Source organism: Falco rusticolus, chromosome 4 (assembly GCF_015220075.1).
Source record: "Falco rusticolus isolate bFalRus1 chromosome 4, bFalRus1.pri, whole genome shotgun sequence".
Classification (NCBI taxonomy): domain Eukaryota; kingdom Metazoa; phylum Chordata; class Aves; order Falconiformes; family Falconidae; genus Falco; species Falco rusticolus.
This window is the reverse complement of record NC_051190.1, coordinates 46,050,893-46,070,112: the sequence shown is the minus strand read 5'-3', so window position 1 is coordinate 46,070,112 and position 19,220 is coordinate 46,050,893. Positions and strand designations below refer to the sequence as shown.

General features: G+C 56.7%; 2 protein-coding genes across 2 annotated transcripts; both read left to right on the top strand.

Moving 5' to 3' along the window:
* The first annotated feature begins 5,863 nt into the window (after positions 1-5,863).
* Positions 5,864-7,918, top strand: LOC119146620 (cathepsin G-like). Its single transcript, XM_037384582.1, has 5 exons — positions 5,864-5,977; positions 6,068-6,212; positions 6,383-6,518; positions 6,844-7,095; positions 7,437-7,918. The coding sequence occupies exons 1-5, from the start codon at positions 5,893-5,895 to the stop codon at positions 7,569-7,571; spliced, it is 753 nt and encodes a 250-aa protein (XP_037240479.1). The 5' UTR covers positions 5,864-5,892; the 3' UTR covers positions 7,572-7,918.
* Positions 7,919-9,907: 1,989 nt separating this feature from the next.
* Positions 9,908-14,381, top strand: LOC119146617 (granzyme E-like). The gene is made up of 5 exons (XM_037384578.1): positions 9,908-10,986; positions 11,101-11,248; positions 12,550-12,691; positions 12,813-13,049; positions 13,572-14,381. The coding sequence occupies exons 1-5, from the start codon at positions 10,800-10,802 to the stop codon at positions 13,707-13,709; spliced, it is 852 nt and encodes a 283-aa protein (XP_037240475.1). The 5' UTR covers positions 9,908-10,799; the 3' UTR covers positions 13,710-14,381.
* Positions 14,382-19,220: the final 4,839 nt, after the last annotated feature.

The following is a 19,220-nucleotide window of genomic DNA, read 5'->3' as shown; positions in this document are numbered from 1 at the left end:
ATCTCACGGCTGTGCCCGCAGCCAGGGGGACTCTGGCTGGCAGCCCCGTGTCACCCCAGAGCCCAGGCAGGGGGTCCCCAGCTCGGTGGCGGGGGGCAAGCAGGGCTCCCCCTCAGCCCACACGAGAAGTTCCTGTTGTTCTGCAGCAGCTCCCCATTGCTATCTGCTCAAACTCAGGCTGAGCTTTATCTTGGTACTTCTCCTTTGCTGTCGTTTCAGTTCAGATGTACTTTCTTTGAAATGAAGGGGGGTAGGGGAGGGACACCCCATCCTGCAACGTTTCTCATCTCTTTCCTTCAGATCAAGACCACAATCTGCTTGAAGCTGCATCATCACTGATGGCTGCTGGGCTTGGGTGGACCAGGGGAGCTGCACCCCCTGAACCCTCTGCCAGAGCCGTGCCCATCGCAGGTGTCCTCAGGTGCTGGGATGAGGCGCCTTAGCAGCAGAAGCCCTGGAACCCTCCTCCAGGAAGGCAAAAGCACCTTGGCCCCAGGGGGAAGGGTTCGGCTGCAGCAGGGGGTGCCCAGAGAGGAGCAGGGCAGAGGCAGCCGCTGGCACGGCCAGTCACTCCTGCCTCGGGACTACCCGCTCCTGGCGGAGCACCCAGCTCCAGACGGTGGGGGGCCACAAGCAGCTGCAGGGGAAAGACAGCAAGCTACAAATGCGAGATAAAATATCAATGCTTTCTGTTGAGGTTTTCCTGCTGTGCTGCTGCACAGTCCTGATTAATACTTATATTTTCAGACATTCTGATTAAAAAAAAGTCCCTGGGTGAAGCTCTGTGGAGAGCTCTGGTGAGCCTGGCCAGGCAACCCGCAGGCTGGCTCCTGGGCAGCTGGCATCCCCATCTCTGCCCTGCAAGACTCCTTCCCCACCCCTGCACCCACCCATCCTGCCCCAGCTGTGTGGCCCCAGCATCAGCCAAAGCATCCTTTCGCCCACAGGTGTTTTTCTGCTCCAGGAAGGGTGGAGTTGTGCTGGTTTAAAAATGACTGATCGCTCCTGGTCGTTCCTTGGTTGCATTTGCTAGCTTTGGTCTCTCCCACTGCGGAGCAGCAAGCAGGCATCTGTCCAGTGGGACATCCTGATCCCCAGCGTGGTAGGATGCTTCTGGCCCCAGAGGAGCTGGGAAGAGCCAGCAAAACCCCGCTGGCTGACACCAGAGCCTGGGGACCTGGCCTTTCGCAGTGCTCAGAGGATTGTCCCAGGCACAGTTGGTGTGCCTGGGTAGTCAGTTCATTGAAATGGAGCGGTGGTGGTGGTGGGTCTCTAGGAAGTTGGCAGTGCATCTCTGGATTTGAAGAAAAACAAGAAGAGAGTCTCACTATCGTCTCCTTTAGACCACATTAATGACCTTAAATGGCAATGTTTTGTTATTTTTTTTTTCTTCAAGTGGCTTTTCTTTGGAAACTCGCATTTCCTCAATGCAAAAACATTAAACAGAAAGCAAACAGCTTTATAAAATGCCTTGTGTCCCCCCCAAAAAAGCCCCACAGATAATATCAAACACATCACCAGTGGGCCAGCCCAGACCCTGTCTCCCATGGTGTCACACCTTTCCCTCCTTTGCGACAAGTTTGAGATTTTGACCTTTAGGCTGATGTGCAGCGAAAGGCACCGGGCACTGCCCGCGCTCAGCACCTGTAGGACAGGAGCTCTGGAGGCGTTCCTCCCTCAGCACCCCTCCGGAGTGAGCACGCCACAAATGCAAACTCTTGAGTCTTGCTTCGTCTTTCGAGCGTGGCGTTTTGTGCGGCTCCTAAGAGCCACCGGCAATTGCCAAGGAAGGAATCCCTCCTTCCCTCTGTCTGGAGTTTGGCCTGGGTAGCTCCGCGGGGCTAGTAAAGCTGGACCAGTTCAGTCCCTGGTCTCCACACGCCATGCCCAGCACTGGTGCCTGGGACAAGCTCAGCTTTCCCCTAGCATCTTCTGCCTTGGGACCATGTCTCTGGTGAGCAGACCTGTCCCCAGCAGGGAAGGAGCTGCACGATACCCCTGCCACCCCCACTCAGCATGGCATGGCCAGCCATGGTCAGCGTGGCATCACCAGGGCCGTGATGCTGCTCCAGAGAGCTGGCTGGAGCCTCTGGCCTGGGGTCCCCTGTGCAGGACCCATAACACCCCCTATGTGAGCTCATTGATGCGGCTTTGCACCATCTGGGGCTGGACCCAGCTCCATGCCAGACTCGTCCCCACAGCCTCACAGCTGAGAGCTCTTTCTTCCCAAGTTCTGGTGGGGATGGCAGGGGGGAACCAGTCCTCCTCCAGGGCACGGGCCAGGGAGGGCTCAGCAGACGCGGCGGCGGGGGGTGCAGGCAGACGGGGGAGCTGGCAGGGGTGTGGTGGTGCCAGCACCACACAGAGGAAATCGGGCTGGTTTGAAACCCAGCCTGAGCCCTGCAGAGGAACGACGAGCATCCTCCTGTGGTTAGTGCTGCCTGGCTGGGGTAGGGGCGATGTGTTTACTGGCAGCAGGACTAGTGCTACCATCGTGTCTGGAGAGCATAAATTTATCTCAGACTGGGCTGCTTACCATCCTGTGCATCACCTCCTCCACCTGCTGGGTTTGTTTTCCCCTTATACATAAGAATACGAAGCAGTTTGGGGCAGAGAACTGCTGTCTGGTTTCTATTGTCAGCAGCACGACCCGACCCACCCCTGGTACTGCTGAGCCACGTCACGGAGCAGCAGGTAAACCCAAAAACCCAAAAACCCTGAGCATCCGAGCTCGGGGCTTCAGCTCAGCACCACCCAGGATCAAGGAGAAAGCAACACCTTTGCACCAGGTTACTGCAGGGTACAGACTCACGGAGAGAGCTGCTGCTCACAGAGAGAAACCAGGGATCAGAGCACAGTGGCAACCCTGTATTTGAGTAAGTTTTTAATCAAACAAAAGCCCTGATGCCCAAGGACTAGGATGCAGGACAGCCCATGGTCCCAGACCTCCCTGCCTGATTTAGTGCAGCCCAGTGGCTCTGCTGATGCGCTGGAGACCGCTCTGGGCAGCGAGAGAATGATATTTATCTGTTTGTTTGTTTTTACCTACACACATACTCTGATTTTATTTCCAGGAACTGTTCTGGGGCTTTTCCATTCTCATACTACAGCTCGCCCTCAAACACCCTCCTCCCAGCTGACTGGCAGATCAGCCCCGCTGTCTCCCCAGTGCCCTCCTGGGCTACTTGCCCATGTGCCCCCAGCTTGCCCAGACTTTCCTAGCTTCAAGCCCTGGCTGGAAACAACGAGAGCTGCCCCCAGCAAACAGGGGAGGAAGGTGCCACCCTGACCTGTGAGCAGGGTGCCAGTGGGTGACTTCCCCGAGATGGCAAAATCAACCCAGGACCAGCTTGCCGGGCACACTGCGGGCAGAGGCAGCGGCAGCAGAGCACATCTGCCACCAAGCAGGACCATCACTGGTACCAAAGGGTGGTTTAGGACAGGTTTTCCTCCTGATCCCCTTTTTACACTGAGTGTAAACTTCCCACAGAGCTGCACCAGGGCTGGGAAGCAAAGACTGCTCCAGAGGCGGCGATTTCAGATTAAAGCAAGCTTCATTTTCTTCAAGTGCTGTGCAGGCCCCCAAAGAGTTTTGGCAGAAAAGTGTCCCAGGGAACGGGCACGCAGACAGGGTCTTTGGTTCGAAAAATCTCCCAAAGCAGGACCAAGGATTCGGGGATTTGAGGGGAGCGGGTGAGGAAGGGAACAGCGTTGAAGCCTCAGAGTACTAATTGCTCTATTGCTTTTGTCTGCGGTTTTTTCTCACCATCCTGGCCACAGTTACAAGCCCCAGTTAGCTTATTTAAACAAAATGCCTGCAGAGAAGCTGCAGTGACCTCAGCCGGAGCTTCTGGGAGGATTCCTGCCCAGGGGAACCAGACTCAAAGTACTGCAGGGCTTAAAAGGCGGCATCAACCCTTCCCTCCCCACCTCTCCCCATCCTTTCACCAGCAAATTGTTCACAGTAAAGGAAGATGGTTTGGGGTAGCTGCTTTGCCCACAGCTTCATGGGGCAGGAGAGGAGAGGAGAGCTCTGCTGACTGCCCCAGCTTTAGCAACTGGCATGCTGGCCAGGGACCTGCTGCTCGCACAAGCCAGTGGCACTTCCAGGCTTTTGGGCTCTGTCCCTCTTGTCACACAAGCACAACCTCTGGGGATGAGCAGTGACTGTGGCCAGGCAGTGCTGCTGGTTTGCCCCTCGGCCAGACTTTGGTGCTGATGTGGCAAAGCAAGGGAAAGGGCTGGACTTGAGGCTCAGAGGAAACTTCTGGAAAGCATCTGAGGGAAGGTTTCATCCTGACCAACGCTCACAGAAGGAAGGATGAGGCTGGGTGCAGGAGGAGCGCAGAACCCGGCTGTGCTGGCGTGGCAGCTTTTGTCCTTCGGGCAGCAGAGAGGCTCATGGCTCCGGCATGGCACCCTGCCACCTCACCTGTGTCCCCTCTCTGCTGTCCCCAGCCCCTGGGGTGCTCTTGCGCTGGAGCAGAGTTAAAAGCTGTTGAAAGCCCGTGAGTGTGGAAAAGATGTCCTTCCCGTCTGCAGCGTGCAAGCCCTTCTGAGCAGAGCAGAGCCACTTGGCACAGCATTAACCCTGACAGATGGATGCTTTGCTGTGGGCGTCCAACTGCCCAGACAAGCCCCAGGGAGCAAACTGGGACAGCCTGGCAGTGGGGAAAAGGAAGGTGGGTAAGGGCTGGGAAGTGCAAGCAGGAAAAACAACTTTGAACAACACAGGGCTGTACGGCACAGCTCCCTCTGAGCTTGCAGCCTGAGAGTCGGGTGGCTTTTCACACCAAGGACGGTCTCGGCTGCCGGTGCAGGACCTACCGAGGCAATCGGAGACCCAAAGCTGGAAGGGAAGTGGGGACAGCCACCAGCTAAGGCAGCGTGAGAGCCAGGAATAGGGTCCTAAGCCCCAGGTGCATGCCCTTGCCACAAAGATTTGGTCATCTCTTTGAAACAGGGTCACCACAAGGCCAGGAAGGGACAAATGCAGCAGGATGGGTGCTCAGTTTAGTATTTAAGCAAATCCCACTTTGCTAGGGGCAAGGTGAAGACAGCAATTGCGGGGTGGTTTGCAGGCAGTTTCAGGTCAGGGAAGGGAGAGAGAGCAGAGAATCCAGAGCAGGGTAGGCTCGGTGATGGGTACGTTCAGTGATGGGTAGGCTCGGTGATGGGTAGGCTCAGTGATGGGTAGGCTCGGTGATGGGTAGGCTCGGTGATGGGTACCCTCAGTGATGGGTAGGCTCGGTGATGGGTAGGCTCGGTGATGGGTAGGCTCAGGGAAGCCAGAAGACTTCCCCTGGTGTCATTTGAACAGATGTATCAGTGGCCAGACCAGCTGCAGAGGGCAAACCCTCGAGGGAAAGGAGCATCTGCAGTCATCGTGCTTGCCAAGAAAGTGTGAAGTGACCCGACCGCCCCCAGGAGCAAGCGGCACGAGCTCCTGAAAGTACGGCATGAGGCAGCCTGATTGCTGGACCTTGAAGACACCACACTTTGAAGCAGCGAACGTGATTTTTCCTGCAGCTAAACTGCCAGAGAAATGCTGAATCACATCTCAAAAATCCCCTAGGACACCTCTCCTGGGCAGCAGCCCTGAGGCTTTGGGACCATGGCACGTCACAGTCCCTCTGCCCTGGCCCTTCTGTCCCCCTCTATCATTCCTCAATCACAGCCTCAGGGCACGTGGGGCGTGTGAGCAGGCCTGGGCAGCAGAGATGCAGATAGATTTGCAGGGATGCTGCGCTGGCCCAGATTAGCACAATCAGGCCATCACACATGGTTTCCTGGCTGCTGGGTACAGCTGGTCCCAGGGTATAAAACCAGCCCTTGGGCACTAGGAGACAGACTCCCACACGTCTTGGAAGGAGTGTCCAGCTGTGGGAAGAGATGTGCCAGCTCCAGCCCCAACCCCTGGCACTGCTGGCACTGCTGGCCCTGCTGCTCCTGCTTTCCTGCCCGTGGGCCAACACCGGTAAGCTGGGAGGATGCCGTGAGCAAGGCGGCTGGTGTGGGCTCTGACCTCAGCAGCCAGCGGCTCATCTTGCGGTGGGGTGTCTTTTAGGTGCTCTACGGGGTGAGATCGTGGGGGGCCACGAGGCTCAGCCCCACTCCCACCCTTACATGGCATACCTGAAGCTAGGGATGTCAGCCTGCGGAGGCTTCCTGGTGGCCCCCGACTGGGTGATGACGGCCGCGCACTGCAAGGGGTGAGTACCTCACCCAGGGGCTTTATCCCCTTCTTCCTCCCCTAACCTGCGAGGTCCATCCCTGGAGCGGTTTTGGAGTAGGTTCTTCCTCCTGTGCTGAGCAGCTGGGGAGGGACATGGGTCAGACCCAACCTGTTTTTCCCTCTTCTCCCCTCTCTTGCCATGGCCAGAAACGCCACGGTCATCCTGGGGGCTCACAACATCCACGAACCCGAAAGGACCCAGCAGACCCGGGGAGTTCTCAGATACCACCGGCACCCAGAATATGACCCTAAGACCGTGTCTAACGACATCATGCTGCTCAAGGCAAGGCAGTCCTGCAGCTGCGGGTGGGGGGGCAGAGGGTAGCGTGGGGCTGTGGGTCTAGCAAGTCCTGGGCACGGTGGCTTTTTGCTGTTGGCTCCTTCTGCGAACTGTCAGCTGGTTCTGCCCAGGAGTGCCGGAGGCAGGCAGGAACGGGAAGCACTCGGGAGGGAACCGTGAGCAGAGCTTGGAGCCACATGCCCCATTCACATCAGCTCACCAGAGCTTGCGGTGCTGTTATGTCCTGCTAGACCTCCCCTACCTCTGCGCACGGTGTCCTTTGGCTACTCCACTCCCAGCCTTCTCCAAACCCCTTGCCTTCTCCCAGCTGACAGCGAAGGCCACTCTCAATGACTACGTCAAGACCATTCCACTGCCCAAGACCAGCAGCGACCTCCCCACGGGCACCAAGTGCAGCATAGCTGGCTGGGGGCTGATCGATGATGACCGGGTGACCAACAAGCTCTTTGAAACCAAAGTCTCCATCTACAGCCGCAGGAAATGCATCCGCTTCTATCCACATCTCAACAGAGGCATGGTCTGTGCCGGCAGCTTCCACCAGCTCAGCGATTCCAGCCAGGTAGGGGCTGCTGGCAGCCTGGGGGTCTCTGGTGGCAGGGGCTGCTGCTGGCACAGGCTCGGCTGGTCCCCAGGAGAGGTGACAAGTGTTCGATTTGTAGCTCCCATGTGGACTAGCTCTTCTGGATGCCCTGACACCACGGTCCATGCACAGTCCTGGGGGCAGAGCCCCAGCTCACCTGCTCTGGATGGCTCCTCCAGCTGGGCGGGGGGCAGGGGCAGAGCCGTGGGGCAGGGGCAGAACCACAGCCCTGCTAGCAGTGCCTGGGCAGGGGGGGACCAAGGTGAAACCTGTTCCCGCAGGGAAGAGGTCTCTAAACCCAACCTCTCCCCTGTCCTCAGGGAGATTCTGGGGGGCCCCTGGTGTGCAAGAACGTGGCACAAGGCATCGTTTCCTTCGGGTACAACAGCCCGCCCGGGGTCTACACCCACATCTCCAGCTACCTGCCCTGGATCAGAAGAACCCTGAAGAAGTAGCAGCAGCAGCACTCGCTCCAGCACTGGAGACTGCGCTGGTTTCCTTCCTGCCCCTACTGAAGGCCTGACCCCCTTCTCTCTCCTTGGGAACCCGAGGGTCCCGATCGGGGGCACAGGGGTCCCGTTCTTTCCGTTCCAAGGCTGCCGGCTGTCCCATTCCCTGCCTGCTGCAGGCAGCAGGTCAGGGCCATGTCCAACCTCTCTGGCAGAAGCAGAGATCATCCCAGCCGGCCCCAGAAAGAGCCTGTGCTACAACAGACCCTGCTGCCTTCAGAAACAGCCCTGTCCCTGCTTGAACCTTGCTGCACGTTCCCCCACCCACAGTAAACCCAGAGCTGCATTTCCCAGCTTGTCTCGTTCCTCCTGCCTTGCCCCCGGGGAGAAGGGAGGGAGGGTCGGGCTGGTGGAAGTGGGTGCCCAGCCTGTTGGGACACGGTCGTAGCTCTGCGGCCACTGCGTTGCTGGCAGACTTGAAAGACGAGAGCTACAGTCACCCTTGGGGGGGTCAGGGGGGGTGAGTGTGCGGCAGGGAGGGAAACAGCCCAGCTAGAAACGGGCTGGGAAAAGTGATGCTCACACACGGCATTCAGCGATGTCACCATCCGCCTGGGAACAGCTGTCAGCTGGGATGCGTGTGTCAGCAGGTACCAGGGTCAAAAGCTGCCATCCCCTGTAAAGCAGTGACTGTCCCCTCTGCAGGGACCTCGTGCCTGGGTGATGTTGCACCCTAGGACATCTGGCAGCCAAGACAACAGGCTGGGTCATGGGGGGAACCAAGGCTAATCTTTCCAGCTGTAAGAGTCTCCAGCAGGTGAAGTGAGCTGGACTTTTGGTGGACCGTGCTGTTTCTGTCCCGCCTTGGGCACAGGTTGGGTGGCAGCTGAGATGCCAGGGGCAGGGCTTTGGGATCCCAGAGAGGAGACATACTCAAAGCTGTTCCACACCGGTGCTCTGTGTCTTTGCCTCTGCCATCCCCCAGCAGCTACAATCCTCCATCTCCCGAACAGCCACGTGGTGTCCTGGGTAGAGACATTGGTGCAGTCTCTGAAAGGGCTGTACTGAAAGGCTTGACAAGGGACCTGGGGCCCCAAAAGCGCCTGGCCCCATGCCACCTCCTCCTTTCCTCCCATGCCAGCCGTCGCGGGAGAGCCCAACTCTTCCCCTGGAGAAGGCAAGGGAGAGCTGTAGCTGGGGGCTCTCTGCCTTGGAGCTTGGTGGCACGTCTCTGTCCCTCTCCGGAAGGCAAGCCCAGCCCCAGCGGTGCATCACCAGCACACTGTTCTGGCAGTAGCACAAAACCAAAAGAGCTTGTGATGCTTCCCGCAGCCGGGTGATGCTCAGAGGTGAGCTTCTCCTCCCCACGAAGGATGCTCTAGCACCATTTTCAGACAGCCCCTGCACTAGACTCTGAGTAAATTGCACCAGCCCCTCCTTCCACAACCTACACTGGGTGTAAAGCAACTTGCCTAACACTCTGAGCCCTGGTCTCCCTTGTTCCAGCTCGTTTCTGATGGTATACAGACAGGAGAGCCACTAGGCACCTTCCTGGAGGCAATGACAAGGGGAAGAGATGGTGCATCAGTAAATAACCGAGCTGCAGAACTCCCTGGGGCAGGCTGGCAGACAACTGTGCAAGTTCAAGAAACCAGAAAGCTTTGTAATGGGGGAAACCCAGGGGGGAATTTTAAACATTCAGAAACCATGTGCAATTTAAGGGAAAGGGATGTTCTCCATGTTCTCATGGTCTTACCAAGGCTCCCACCACCATCAGAGGGAGGAGGCAGCCTCCAGTCTGGCCCTGGGTGTCTGCCCTCACTCCGTGTTCTTCCTCGGGATGAAGAAGGAATAGGAAACTCTGCCACTTTTGCCTACACCCCCCATGCCACCCTGGGGAAACTGAGAAGGCTCCATGGTTTGGGCTTCTGCTCACAGCTGCTATCAGCGAGGAGATCTGCAAGCGGGAAGGCTGCAGCTGCTTATCGGCGTCGCACAAATCTTTGTCACGTCAGGGTTTTCCTTGAAGCTCCAGCTGCTGCAGGCTTTGCACGAGAATGGCGGCTTCTCACTTCATCATGGGGTTTGCCCAGCGAAACTGGGGGCAGGCAGGAAAGCAGGTTTACGGGCAGGCAGTCGGTGGGGGCAGCGAGGACGCGTCGACCCCATTTCATCGCAGCCAAAGGAAGGAACTGCTGCTGGGCCGAGCACGCGGACCTGCCCGTCTCCCACCTTTTGCTGGAGCCTGTGCACTGGTGCCACTGGGGGGGCCAAGGGGACATCCTGGGGGTGGGGGGAGCGGGTTCACTGGTTTGCCACCAGCCTTTCCTCCAGCGCAGTCCCTCTCACCGTGGGCTGGAGGAGAAGGAGGTGCAGCTGCCACAGGGCGTGGTCCAAGGAAGACAGATCCCCACCAGCCATCTGCTGCAGAAAAATCCCTGCTGGCCAGGGGGGCGGCTGGCTGGGACACGCTGGGATGGGACCCGTCCCGGAGGAACAAGACCAGCTGCAGGGAGACGTCTCATCGGGTTAGCTCTCGCCAGTGGAGGGGCAGAGACCCACGCTTGCATCCCCGTGTCCATCCACCCTCAACACACCAGAGGGAACACGAGCCCCCAGCCCAGGGCCAGGGGAGCATCCTCCTGTCCCCCCTCACACCGGCTGGCGAGGGAACAGCGAACTCCACAATTTACCAGCGAGCGATGACATCTGGAAAGAAACATTTAAAATACAGTTTGCTGTACAAAGCAGAGCCCCGAGGCAGCAGCTGGTGCAGAACAGAGACCCTGTGGCTGCAGGCTTAGTGCCCTGCCGCCTTCTTGCCCTCTCACAGCCGTGACCGGTGTGACGTGATAAATCACACCGATTTTGCTCTATTAGCCAGCACCACCCCTCCTGAGGAGGAGAGGAAGGTCCTCAGCTGCCACCACATGGTCTTGGGAACTTGTATATTGAGTGAGAAAGGGGGGTCTTGCAGGGCTGGGGATAAAAAGCGAGAGAGCCTGCAAGTGTACAACAAATCCGAGCTCCGAGGGCAAAGCGGTGAAGGTGGGTCACTTCGCTCCCTGCAGCTCCCGGCTGGAAGGCGAGGGGTTAAAATTGCCTCTGGGTCTCGAATGACATCAGATACCCCAGATCAGGCCCAAACTGAAGGTGGGTTGATGCTGGAGGCTCAGGCTGACTGAATTCCCCTCTCAGATCGCTGAGGCGTGCAATTTGCAAATAGATAATCAGATGAGTCTGGCTGCTGCGGTTTCCTGGAGTTCAGTCTCGGGCTATAAAACCTTGCTGGGAGCAGGAAGAGACCCCAGCTGCAGCCTCACCTCTAAGGGATCCACTGAGGCAGAGAACACGATGATGAAGCACCAGCAGAAACTCCTGCTCTCCCTCCTGCTGATGGCGTGTCCCCCAGCTAAAACCAGTAAGTCGAGCTGCCGGGAGGCGCAGATAGGGCTGGGGAAGGAAGAAATCCCAGCCAGCACGTCCTGTGCCCCGTGTCCTCTGATCCCCTCATCCTCAATCCCATCCATTGCAGGTAATTCCTGGAATCGGATGGAGGGAGGAGGTGAAGCCAAGGCTCACTCCACCCCCTACATGGCCTATCTGCAAGGAACCAACAACCGTTTCTGTGGAGGCTTCCTAGTGGCCCCAAACTGGGTGATGACAGCGGCTCAGTGCTTCGAGTAAGTTTTCGCTATGTTTGTACAGCACCTGGCGCAACAAGATTGTCACACTGCTGTGATCGAGGTGACATCTCCTAGATGGGAGGATCCGGGTAACATCTCCTAGATGGGAGGATCCATGTGACATCTCCTAGATGGGAGGAGGATCTGGGCAACATCTCCTAGATGTGAGGATCCGGGTAACGTCTCCTAGATGGGATGAGGATCCAGGTGACATCTCCTAGATGGGAGGATCCCGGTAACATCTCCTAGATGGGAGGATCCAGGTGACATCTTCTAGATGGGAGGACTGACAGGTTTGAGTCAACTCCTTCATGGCTGTGGCCAAAGTCTTTCCCTAGCAGGGAGCGCAGGCTGGGACAGGGCAGGGCTGTGGGGACAGCACTGGAGGAGCCAGGCTGCGTCTGATGGCTCCCGTGAGCCATCCTTCCCCATCTCCTCCCCAGCCCATGTTCAGATACTTCTCTTTATTTTTTTATTCCCCCTCCATGCCTCATTTTATTCTTCCTGGATGTCAACAGCAAGAAATCAGACCGGCTTCTTCCCTTGCTGTCACTGACCTGCTGGCATAGCAGGGACCGTTGGTGTCAGTTTTTGCCCTTTCTGCCACCACTAAAGACCTCTAAGACTGTTATCAGAATTGATGATCTCTTCTTGCCCAGGTCTCTTCCACCCCTGCAGCTGGAGAAACTGGGGCATGGACAGGCAAGAGGGCGTTTTAGATACATACAACTGGGTGTAGCTACTCCACTCCTTGGGGCTGGTGGCTCTGCCCTGGTGCCAGTAACCCCGGCTAAGGGCCAGCCCCACACCGGAGCAGCAGAAAGGAGGGTCAGCAGCACCCAGGAGCCTGGATGCCCAGGTCCCACCTGCTAGATGGAGAGGGACTCCCACCCACAGCCAGGGTCCCTCCCAGTTTCCCTAAGGCAGCCCCTTCTGCAGATGATGCAGAGGCCAGTAAAGGTACATTGGCCTGGAGCAGGGTCTTGTTGTAGGACCCCCTCCCTGGTGCCATGGATCTCCATGTGTCTGTGAAGCCCAGACCAGTCCACATACCATGGTACACAGCAGCAGCAGCAGCAGCAGCAGCAGCCTGAATCTGCTGGGCTTGGGATCCAGAGGTAACGTAACCCTTGCAGCACTCTGGTCTGCCAGATGGGAATTTGCTCTACTGGGTAGATTCACCGGTGGAGCTCCTTGCTCCCACCGTTCCTCTTTAAATCCCAGCCGTGCCTCCGGGAGATGTGCCCCAGAGAAGATAGGAGAAAGCTGATGACACTCGCTGTGCTTCATTTTACCAGACACAAACCCCTGACTGTCATCCTTGGAGCCCACACCATCCAGAAGCGAGAAGAAAGCTGGCAAACATTTGAAGTCCAAGAGTATCACTGTCACCCCGACTTCATGAGCCCGAAGAAAGGAAATGACATCCTCCTCCTGAAGGTAACCAGAGCATCTGCGTGGTCCTGCTGGGCTGCAGCCCTGGAGCGGGAGGGAACACCCTTCGTCACGGAGCATTTACAGACCAAGCATCACTTTTTGTGTTTTCTGTCCCCTTGCCCAGCTGAAAGGTAATGCCACCAGCAACAGCTACGTCAGGACCATTCCCTTTGAAAAATCCAGAGTCCGCGGTGGGACTGCGTGCAGCATAGCCGGCTGGGGCTACAAAACACCCGCTGCCACGTTACGCGAAGCCACTGTCACCATCATCAAACAAAGGGACTGCCTCAACCGCTACCCTGGGCTTGCTGAAAACTTGATTTGTGGCCACAGCAGTGGATCTGCTGGGGCACCTGAGAAGGTCAGTCTCCGACTTTGGGATTAGAAGGCAGTGGGGGAGGTTGCAGACAGGTGCTGGGCACAAACCTGATCTGGGCTAAAAAACTTTGCTGAAAAGGGACTAAAATTGCTTCTTGTTGTCCCCTCACTCTCCTCTCTTCCCCCCCACCCCACCCCCAGTCCACGCTTCCTCACCAGCATCCCTCCCTCTTGCTTGAACAGCTTGGCCAGAGGGGGTTGCCCTAAATCTGGTAGCTGGTCTGGGTGCACTTTGCAGTGCCCTGCAGCCAGCAGAAGGGCAGAAATGAAGCGGTACCTTCAGCTTCAGCATTTTTCCCGATGTAGTTGTGCTGGACCTTGTGCTATCCCAGGCAAAACTGCCCATTTTGGAGCCAGAGCCATCCCCATCCACTGCGAGGCCAAACTTCTCCCAGGGCAGCCGCCGGGCTGATTTTTGCAGCCTCCCTGCTCTTTGCAAACACACCTTTTTCCTGGGGACACCAGAGAAACCAGCACTGACCCATTCTCCTCCTCCATTTTACAGGGCGATGCTGGGGATCCACTCGTCTGCAACAACAAAGCCTACGGCATCTTCTCCTATAGGCATGACAATTGGCCGGGTTTCTACACGCACATCGCTCCTTTCCTTCCCTGGGTCAACAGCGTCATGAAGTCAGCGTGACCCGCCCCTCCCCGCAGCTGCTGCCCTGCAAAGCTCATGCTTCAGGGCCCCCTGCCCACTTGCTTTTTCTTCCTTTCTCCCTGGGAAACGTCTTCCACTGATGCTCACGGACATGGCAAGGACTTCTCTGTGGCAAAGCCAAACAGCGGCGCGGGGCTCAGCGCAGAGGTCGCATCTTGACTGCGTTTGCTCCCTAGGCCAGCCGCGGAGTGCCGTTTGCACAGTGCGTGCCATTCGCACCGTGTGTGCCGTTTGCACCGTGTGTGCCTTTTGCACTGTGCGTGCCGCCAGACTTTGTTGCTCTGATTTTACCCCCTTCGTCAAGCTGCTTGTGGCTACAGCTGCAGAGAGGAGCAGCAGGACAGCCCTGCGGGAGGTGACGGTAGCTGTTGGGATGTGTGCTGCCCGCTGGGGAAGGCAACACGATCAGGTGGGGGCAACCAAAGAGCAGCTTCTCCTTGCCCCTTGGGTTTGTGGCGTCAGATGCCTGCTGTCCTTTGCCCAAGCCCCAGGGTTAGAGGGTTGCCCCAGCTCCAAGGAGGATCCTTTCAGCTCCTGCTTCACTACTGTTGCTGCTGTCCCCTACCTCTGAAACCTGCTGCCTCCTTTCCTCTTACTGTAGCTCCGGTGTTGTACGAATACCTAAACCCAATAAATCGCATCCGCACTGGACAGCCTTTTTCCTTCTGCGATTTGGATTTCTCTCGGTCGCAGTCCTGAACCGCTCAGAAGAAAGTCACTGCTCAAACAGCCGAATCCCAGCCTGGAAGTTTCTACCCCAAGCAGTGGTAGGTCCCACCTCAACCCCCAGAAGAGGTGCCAAGCCTGGTTCTCAGGGCAGGGGAAGCCTCCTGGCCTCCTCTCCCCAGCGTGGAATGCTCAGGTGGAACTGCAGATGGTGGTCTTCAGTTGTCTGGTAGGAAATCATCTCCCCCCGGCACGCCGCAGTGTCATCAGGCAGGAAAATAAAAGTACAGAGGGGAGGGGGCACTGAGCACAGAGGTCCCCAGGGCTAGGTGTGCCCGCTGGTGTTGCACGGGGCTAGAACGAGCCACCCCACCGAGGGGCAGCCTGGCCACAGCGCGCGGTGAAGCAGGGCACACGCTGGTGTGGCACAGACCAGTGATGCCCGAGTGCTCCAGGAGACAGGCTGTGCCACCAGGCTGTGTGTGTCACCAGGCTGTGCCACCAGGCTGTGTGTGTCACCAGGCTGCCACCAGGCTGTGTGCATCACCAGGCTGTATGTATCACCAGGCTGCCACCAGGCTGTCACCAGGCTGTGCCACCAGGCTGTCAGCAGGCTTTCACCAGGCTGTGTCACCAGGCTGTGCCACCAGACCGCCACTAGGCTGTGCCACCAGGCTGTGTGTGTCACCAGGCTGTGCCACTAGGCTGTACCATCAGGCTGTCACCAGGTTTTGTCACCAGGCTGTGTCACCAGGCTGTGACCAGGCTTTCACCAGGTTGTGCCACCAGGCTGTCACCAGGCTGTGCCACCAGGCTGTGCCACCAGGCTGTCAGCAGGCTTTCACCAGGCTGTGCCACCAGGCTGTGTGTGCCACAAGGTTGTCACCAGGCTGTGCCCATCTGGCTCGGGCTGCCAGGCACCCCGGGGAGCAGCACCTCGTGCTGATGGCTCAGACCTTTGGCTGCTCCGGCCCCGCTGCTGCCCGGAGGAGAGCGTTACCACAGGAGAAGCGCTGGGCTGTGTCTCAGGCAGCGATCGTGTCCTCCAGGAGGTTTGGTTTGCTCAGAAAGGGGGTCCCTGAAGTCCTCCAGAGCCAGAACAGGGCACATGCAGAGGCTGCTGTCCCCCCCAGGCAGCCACCCAGCTCTCCATCCTCCGAGAGTGCTCTGCCAGGCTCCCAGCCCTGCGGCAGAGCACTGATGGCAGGCATGGCCCGCGCTCCTCGCTGGCACTCACCCACCTGCCCCAACCGGCAGACGAGCCCCTTCACGAGCACCTCCTGGCACAGGCTGGGACCTCCTCACTGTTGGCTTCCAGGCAGCGGTCACGGCCACTGCGGGGGGCAGAGAGATGAGAGCAATCACGCTCTCGGAGCAGCAGATCTATTTGCTCTGCTCCGACCGATGCCCACCCATGTCCGTGATGCTGCTGGGACGGAGGGTCGGCCAGAGGCAGGGACGTGGTGTCCGTCCCTTCGGGCAGGCAGTGCCTGGGACCACGGCTCAGGCAGGGATCGTGGATGCAGAGCCCCCCAGGGCTGTGCTGCCACATCTCAACAGGTTACCAGCTAGCAAGCGAGCTACTAAACGCCATCTCGAATGCACCCCGCCTGCCAAGAGCACAGGAGCAGAAGCCGGCCCTGGGGCAGCGCACAAGAAGAGGGAATACAAGAGCCAGTTGGAGCTCAGCTACCTGAAATTCAAGATGCAGGCAGCACTCGAGTCACAGAAGGCACAGAGGGCAAAGGGCCTGCTTCTGATAACCGCAGCAGCTCCCAGCCCAAGCAGAAGCAGAGGATGCTATGGTGGGTGCTGCCCTATTTCCAAGGGGCAGCCAAGAGCCCCCAAGGGCTCGGTGCGGAAGGGAGAGGCAGGGTGCGGGGTGCGGGACGGTTGTTTGTTTGGGAGAAGGGGAATCCCACGCACTTGCCATGCTCCAAGGGCTCAAAGCTTTATGGGAGCTTCACCCCACTGCCCCATTCGGCACTGAGAAGCGGTGTTCCTTGTCACCTGTAGGCATCGGGCTCTGCAGCACATCCTGAGCACTGGCAATGTAAGAGCCCTCAGCTGCCAACTCTGGATTGGACCGAAAACCTCGGGGAGCCCCGGTGCAAAGCAGCAGCCTGTCCCTTTGCCCGCAGGGCTGTGCCACGTGTCTGCATCGTGTTTGGCTCCTTCTCAAGCCACGTTCCACTCATCCTCCACAGCGCGCATGCTAGCTCATCTTCAGTTCTCTGCTGAGTCAGCCAGCCAGGTTCCTCCAGCGAGACAAGTGCATTCCCAGATGGACAGCGTGGAGGAAGGTAGCGCCAAACTTGACTTTCTCTGCCTGTAGCCAGTGTTGGAGCTGTCTGGCAAGCATCATGCTTTTATTTTCTATTTATTTTCTATTTTTTAAAAATAAATACTTTTTAAATTTTATTTTTATTATTATATTCATTTTTATTACTGTATTTATAGAATATATTTCTTATATTTATATAATGTAAATTATATAAATTATTTTAAAATTATTTAAAATAAATTTATTATTTTAAAAATAAATGTTATTTATTATTCGTGCATTAAGCTGCCCCCCTTCGTGTGCATCTTTACACCACCTCCCAAAGCAGGCATACACTGGATGTCACAGTGTAACTAAGGGCTACGACACCACGTTTCCTTCTTCCTTGCAGATTTCAACAGAAGAAGAAAAAAATATTGCTGAAGTCAAAGCCCTGTGTGTTTTCTGACCGCGGGTGACATGGGGTGCCAAAGAGATCTAGACCCGTTGGTGTGCACGTGGATGCAACCAGTCCGTTCCAGAAGGCGATATCCACCAGGAGCTCGGACACAAGTCAGCTGCACCAACTGGCTTAGAAGCAAAGGCTTTGGCCCTGGTCCAAGCCACAGACCATGTGGGCAGCCAGAACACTGACCCTCGCTGTAAGAAAGAAAGGTGACAACAGCCCAGACCGTGGCCAGGCTGGAAGGCACCACTGCTACACGCCGTTTTATCTCAGATCTCTGCCGGTCCATAAAAGGGTGAAGTCAAAGTAGCAATAAAGGAAACAGAACTGGGATGCTACCCCTGTCCCCATGCTTTAACCACGCCATCTCTTCCCACAGGACCCCGTAGCTTGTGAGAACATCCAACCACCGTGTCATTGAGGCACAAACCCCACAGACTCAACCCCAAGATCAGTGTGTCCAGAAAGAAACCGTACTCAAAGATGCAAGAGATTTTTGTGCCTGGTTATACTGGAAAACAAGAGTGAAGTGGGTTTTTTCCCACAAAAGCCCCCCAGGTCATTCACGTGATGAAGAAAAGCTCTAACTGAACAAAGTTATTGGTGATTTTTGCTGCGGATAAGGATGTTGCACAGAGCGTGCATTTGTGCTGTGGGTTTTACATGCACACAGTGCCCTCTTTGGGTTAGCAACAGCACCCGTTCTTCAAGGTTTTGTCTGAACAACTTCCAAATTCATCCTGAAAACTTACCTCTAAAAAACCCCTTTTTTGACAGAGCGTAAGGTTGCAATTCGGCAGTAAATTCGTGGCTAAGCTGAGAAAGGCACCTCCTTCCCCTAGGGTTCTTTGCAACATTTAATCTGCTCCGAAGTTGCAAAGTGTCAGCCTTGCTGAGTACTTTCCAGAATAATTCCAAGGATGTTCTCATCCCACCTCACCCCTACTTTGCAAAGAGCCTCACCGAAGCTGTCAGCTGTTTGCAGTATTAGAAACTGAGCCCTGCATGCCAACCAGCACAGCGGGGGAGACTTTTTGGATGCTTCACACCAACCACCACCTATTTCCATGGCCAGGAGCTACGGATCCACACCTGAGATGATGCCAGGAGCAATTCTGGGAGCACGCAGAGGAGCGGCAGGTGACAACAGGTCATAGCACCCGATGGGACACGCAGAACAGCCCCCCCCAAGGCTGCAGCTGCAGCCCCTGCGGAGCCGCATCCCAGCGCGTCTGCACAGCCCCAGCGCTGAGCCTCGTCACACGGTCCAGCATGGGAACCACAAAGCCTCTTCAGAAGCCGCGAGTTCTCAACCCAAGGTGATCCAGATGTTACAAAAATTGCTTGGAGAGGTTTGAATTCCTGGTCAGACTGCATCCCAGAAGATAAAACGGCTCAAAGACAACTATACCTGGGAAGAGTACGCGGCCGACAGCTCACTGGGAAGCTACCGAGATATCACGGACAGGAGTCCACACGTACAATTTATTTTCAAATAAATAAATAAACCATTAAATAAATAATCAATCTGGTTAAATAAACCAGAGAGAAAGATGAAAGAAGATTTTGTCCAAGGTAGTTTCTGGAAACCTTCATTTCCATCCTGATTATTTCCCATCACTTCTTATTGCTTTTGTTTGGCAGGGACACGGACATGCTGTATTATTAAAAATAAATAAATAAATCTTCCTCACTGCCTGCATTCCACAGCGCTACCTTCAAAAACTGGGAATCGCAGCATTTCTTCAGGTGCCTTCATGCCAGAAGAAAGTGGTTTCTGCAATGGAGGGACCCACAATTCCCATGTTCCACCCTTGAGCTCTCCGGCGCTTACGGCAGCGACCGCTCGGTGCGGTGAGAGGAGGCGATGGGACAGCAGGCAGGACCCGGCAGCCTTCAGAGGACAGATGTGCTGCACAGGGAAACAAAAATAGAAATTAGAAGCCCCAAGCGCTAGATGGATGCCCCTTGCCAAGCCTGGGGTGCAGGCAGTCACTCCTGGTGACAGTGACGTTGCACCAAGGGCTGCCATTCCCATGGCCAAGCTGGTGCCGTGCCTGAGACCCACCTGGAGGGTCCTGCGGAACCTGGGGTC

Coding starts and splice junctions, on each gene's coding strand:
- LOC119146620 (XM_037384582.1), top strand. CDS start 5,893: ATGTGCCAGCTCCAGCCCCAACCCCTGGCACTGCTGGCACTGCTGGCC. Junction 5,978..6,067: donor CTGCCCGTGGGCCAACACCG/GTAAGCTGGGAG, acceptor GGTGTCTTTTAG/GTGCTCTACGGGGTGAGATC. Junction 6,519..6,843: donor ACGACATCATGCTGCTCAAG/GCAAGGCAGTCC, acceptor GCCTTCTCCCAG/CTGACAGCGAAGGCCACTCT.
- LOC119146617 (XM_037384578.1), top strand. CDS start 10,800: ATGAGTCTGGCTGCTGCGGTTTCCTGGAGTTCAGTCTCGGGCTATAAA. Junction 11,249..12,549: donor ACAGCGGCTCAGTGCTTCGA/GTAAGTTTTCGC, acceptor TCATTTTACCAG/ACACAAACCCCTGACTGTCA. Junction 12,692..12,812: donor ATGACATCCTCCTCCTGAAG/GTAACCAGAGCA, acceptor CCCCTTGCCCAG/CTGAAAGGTAATGCCACCAG.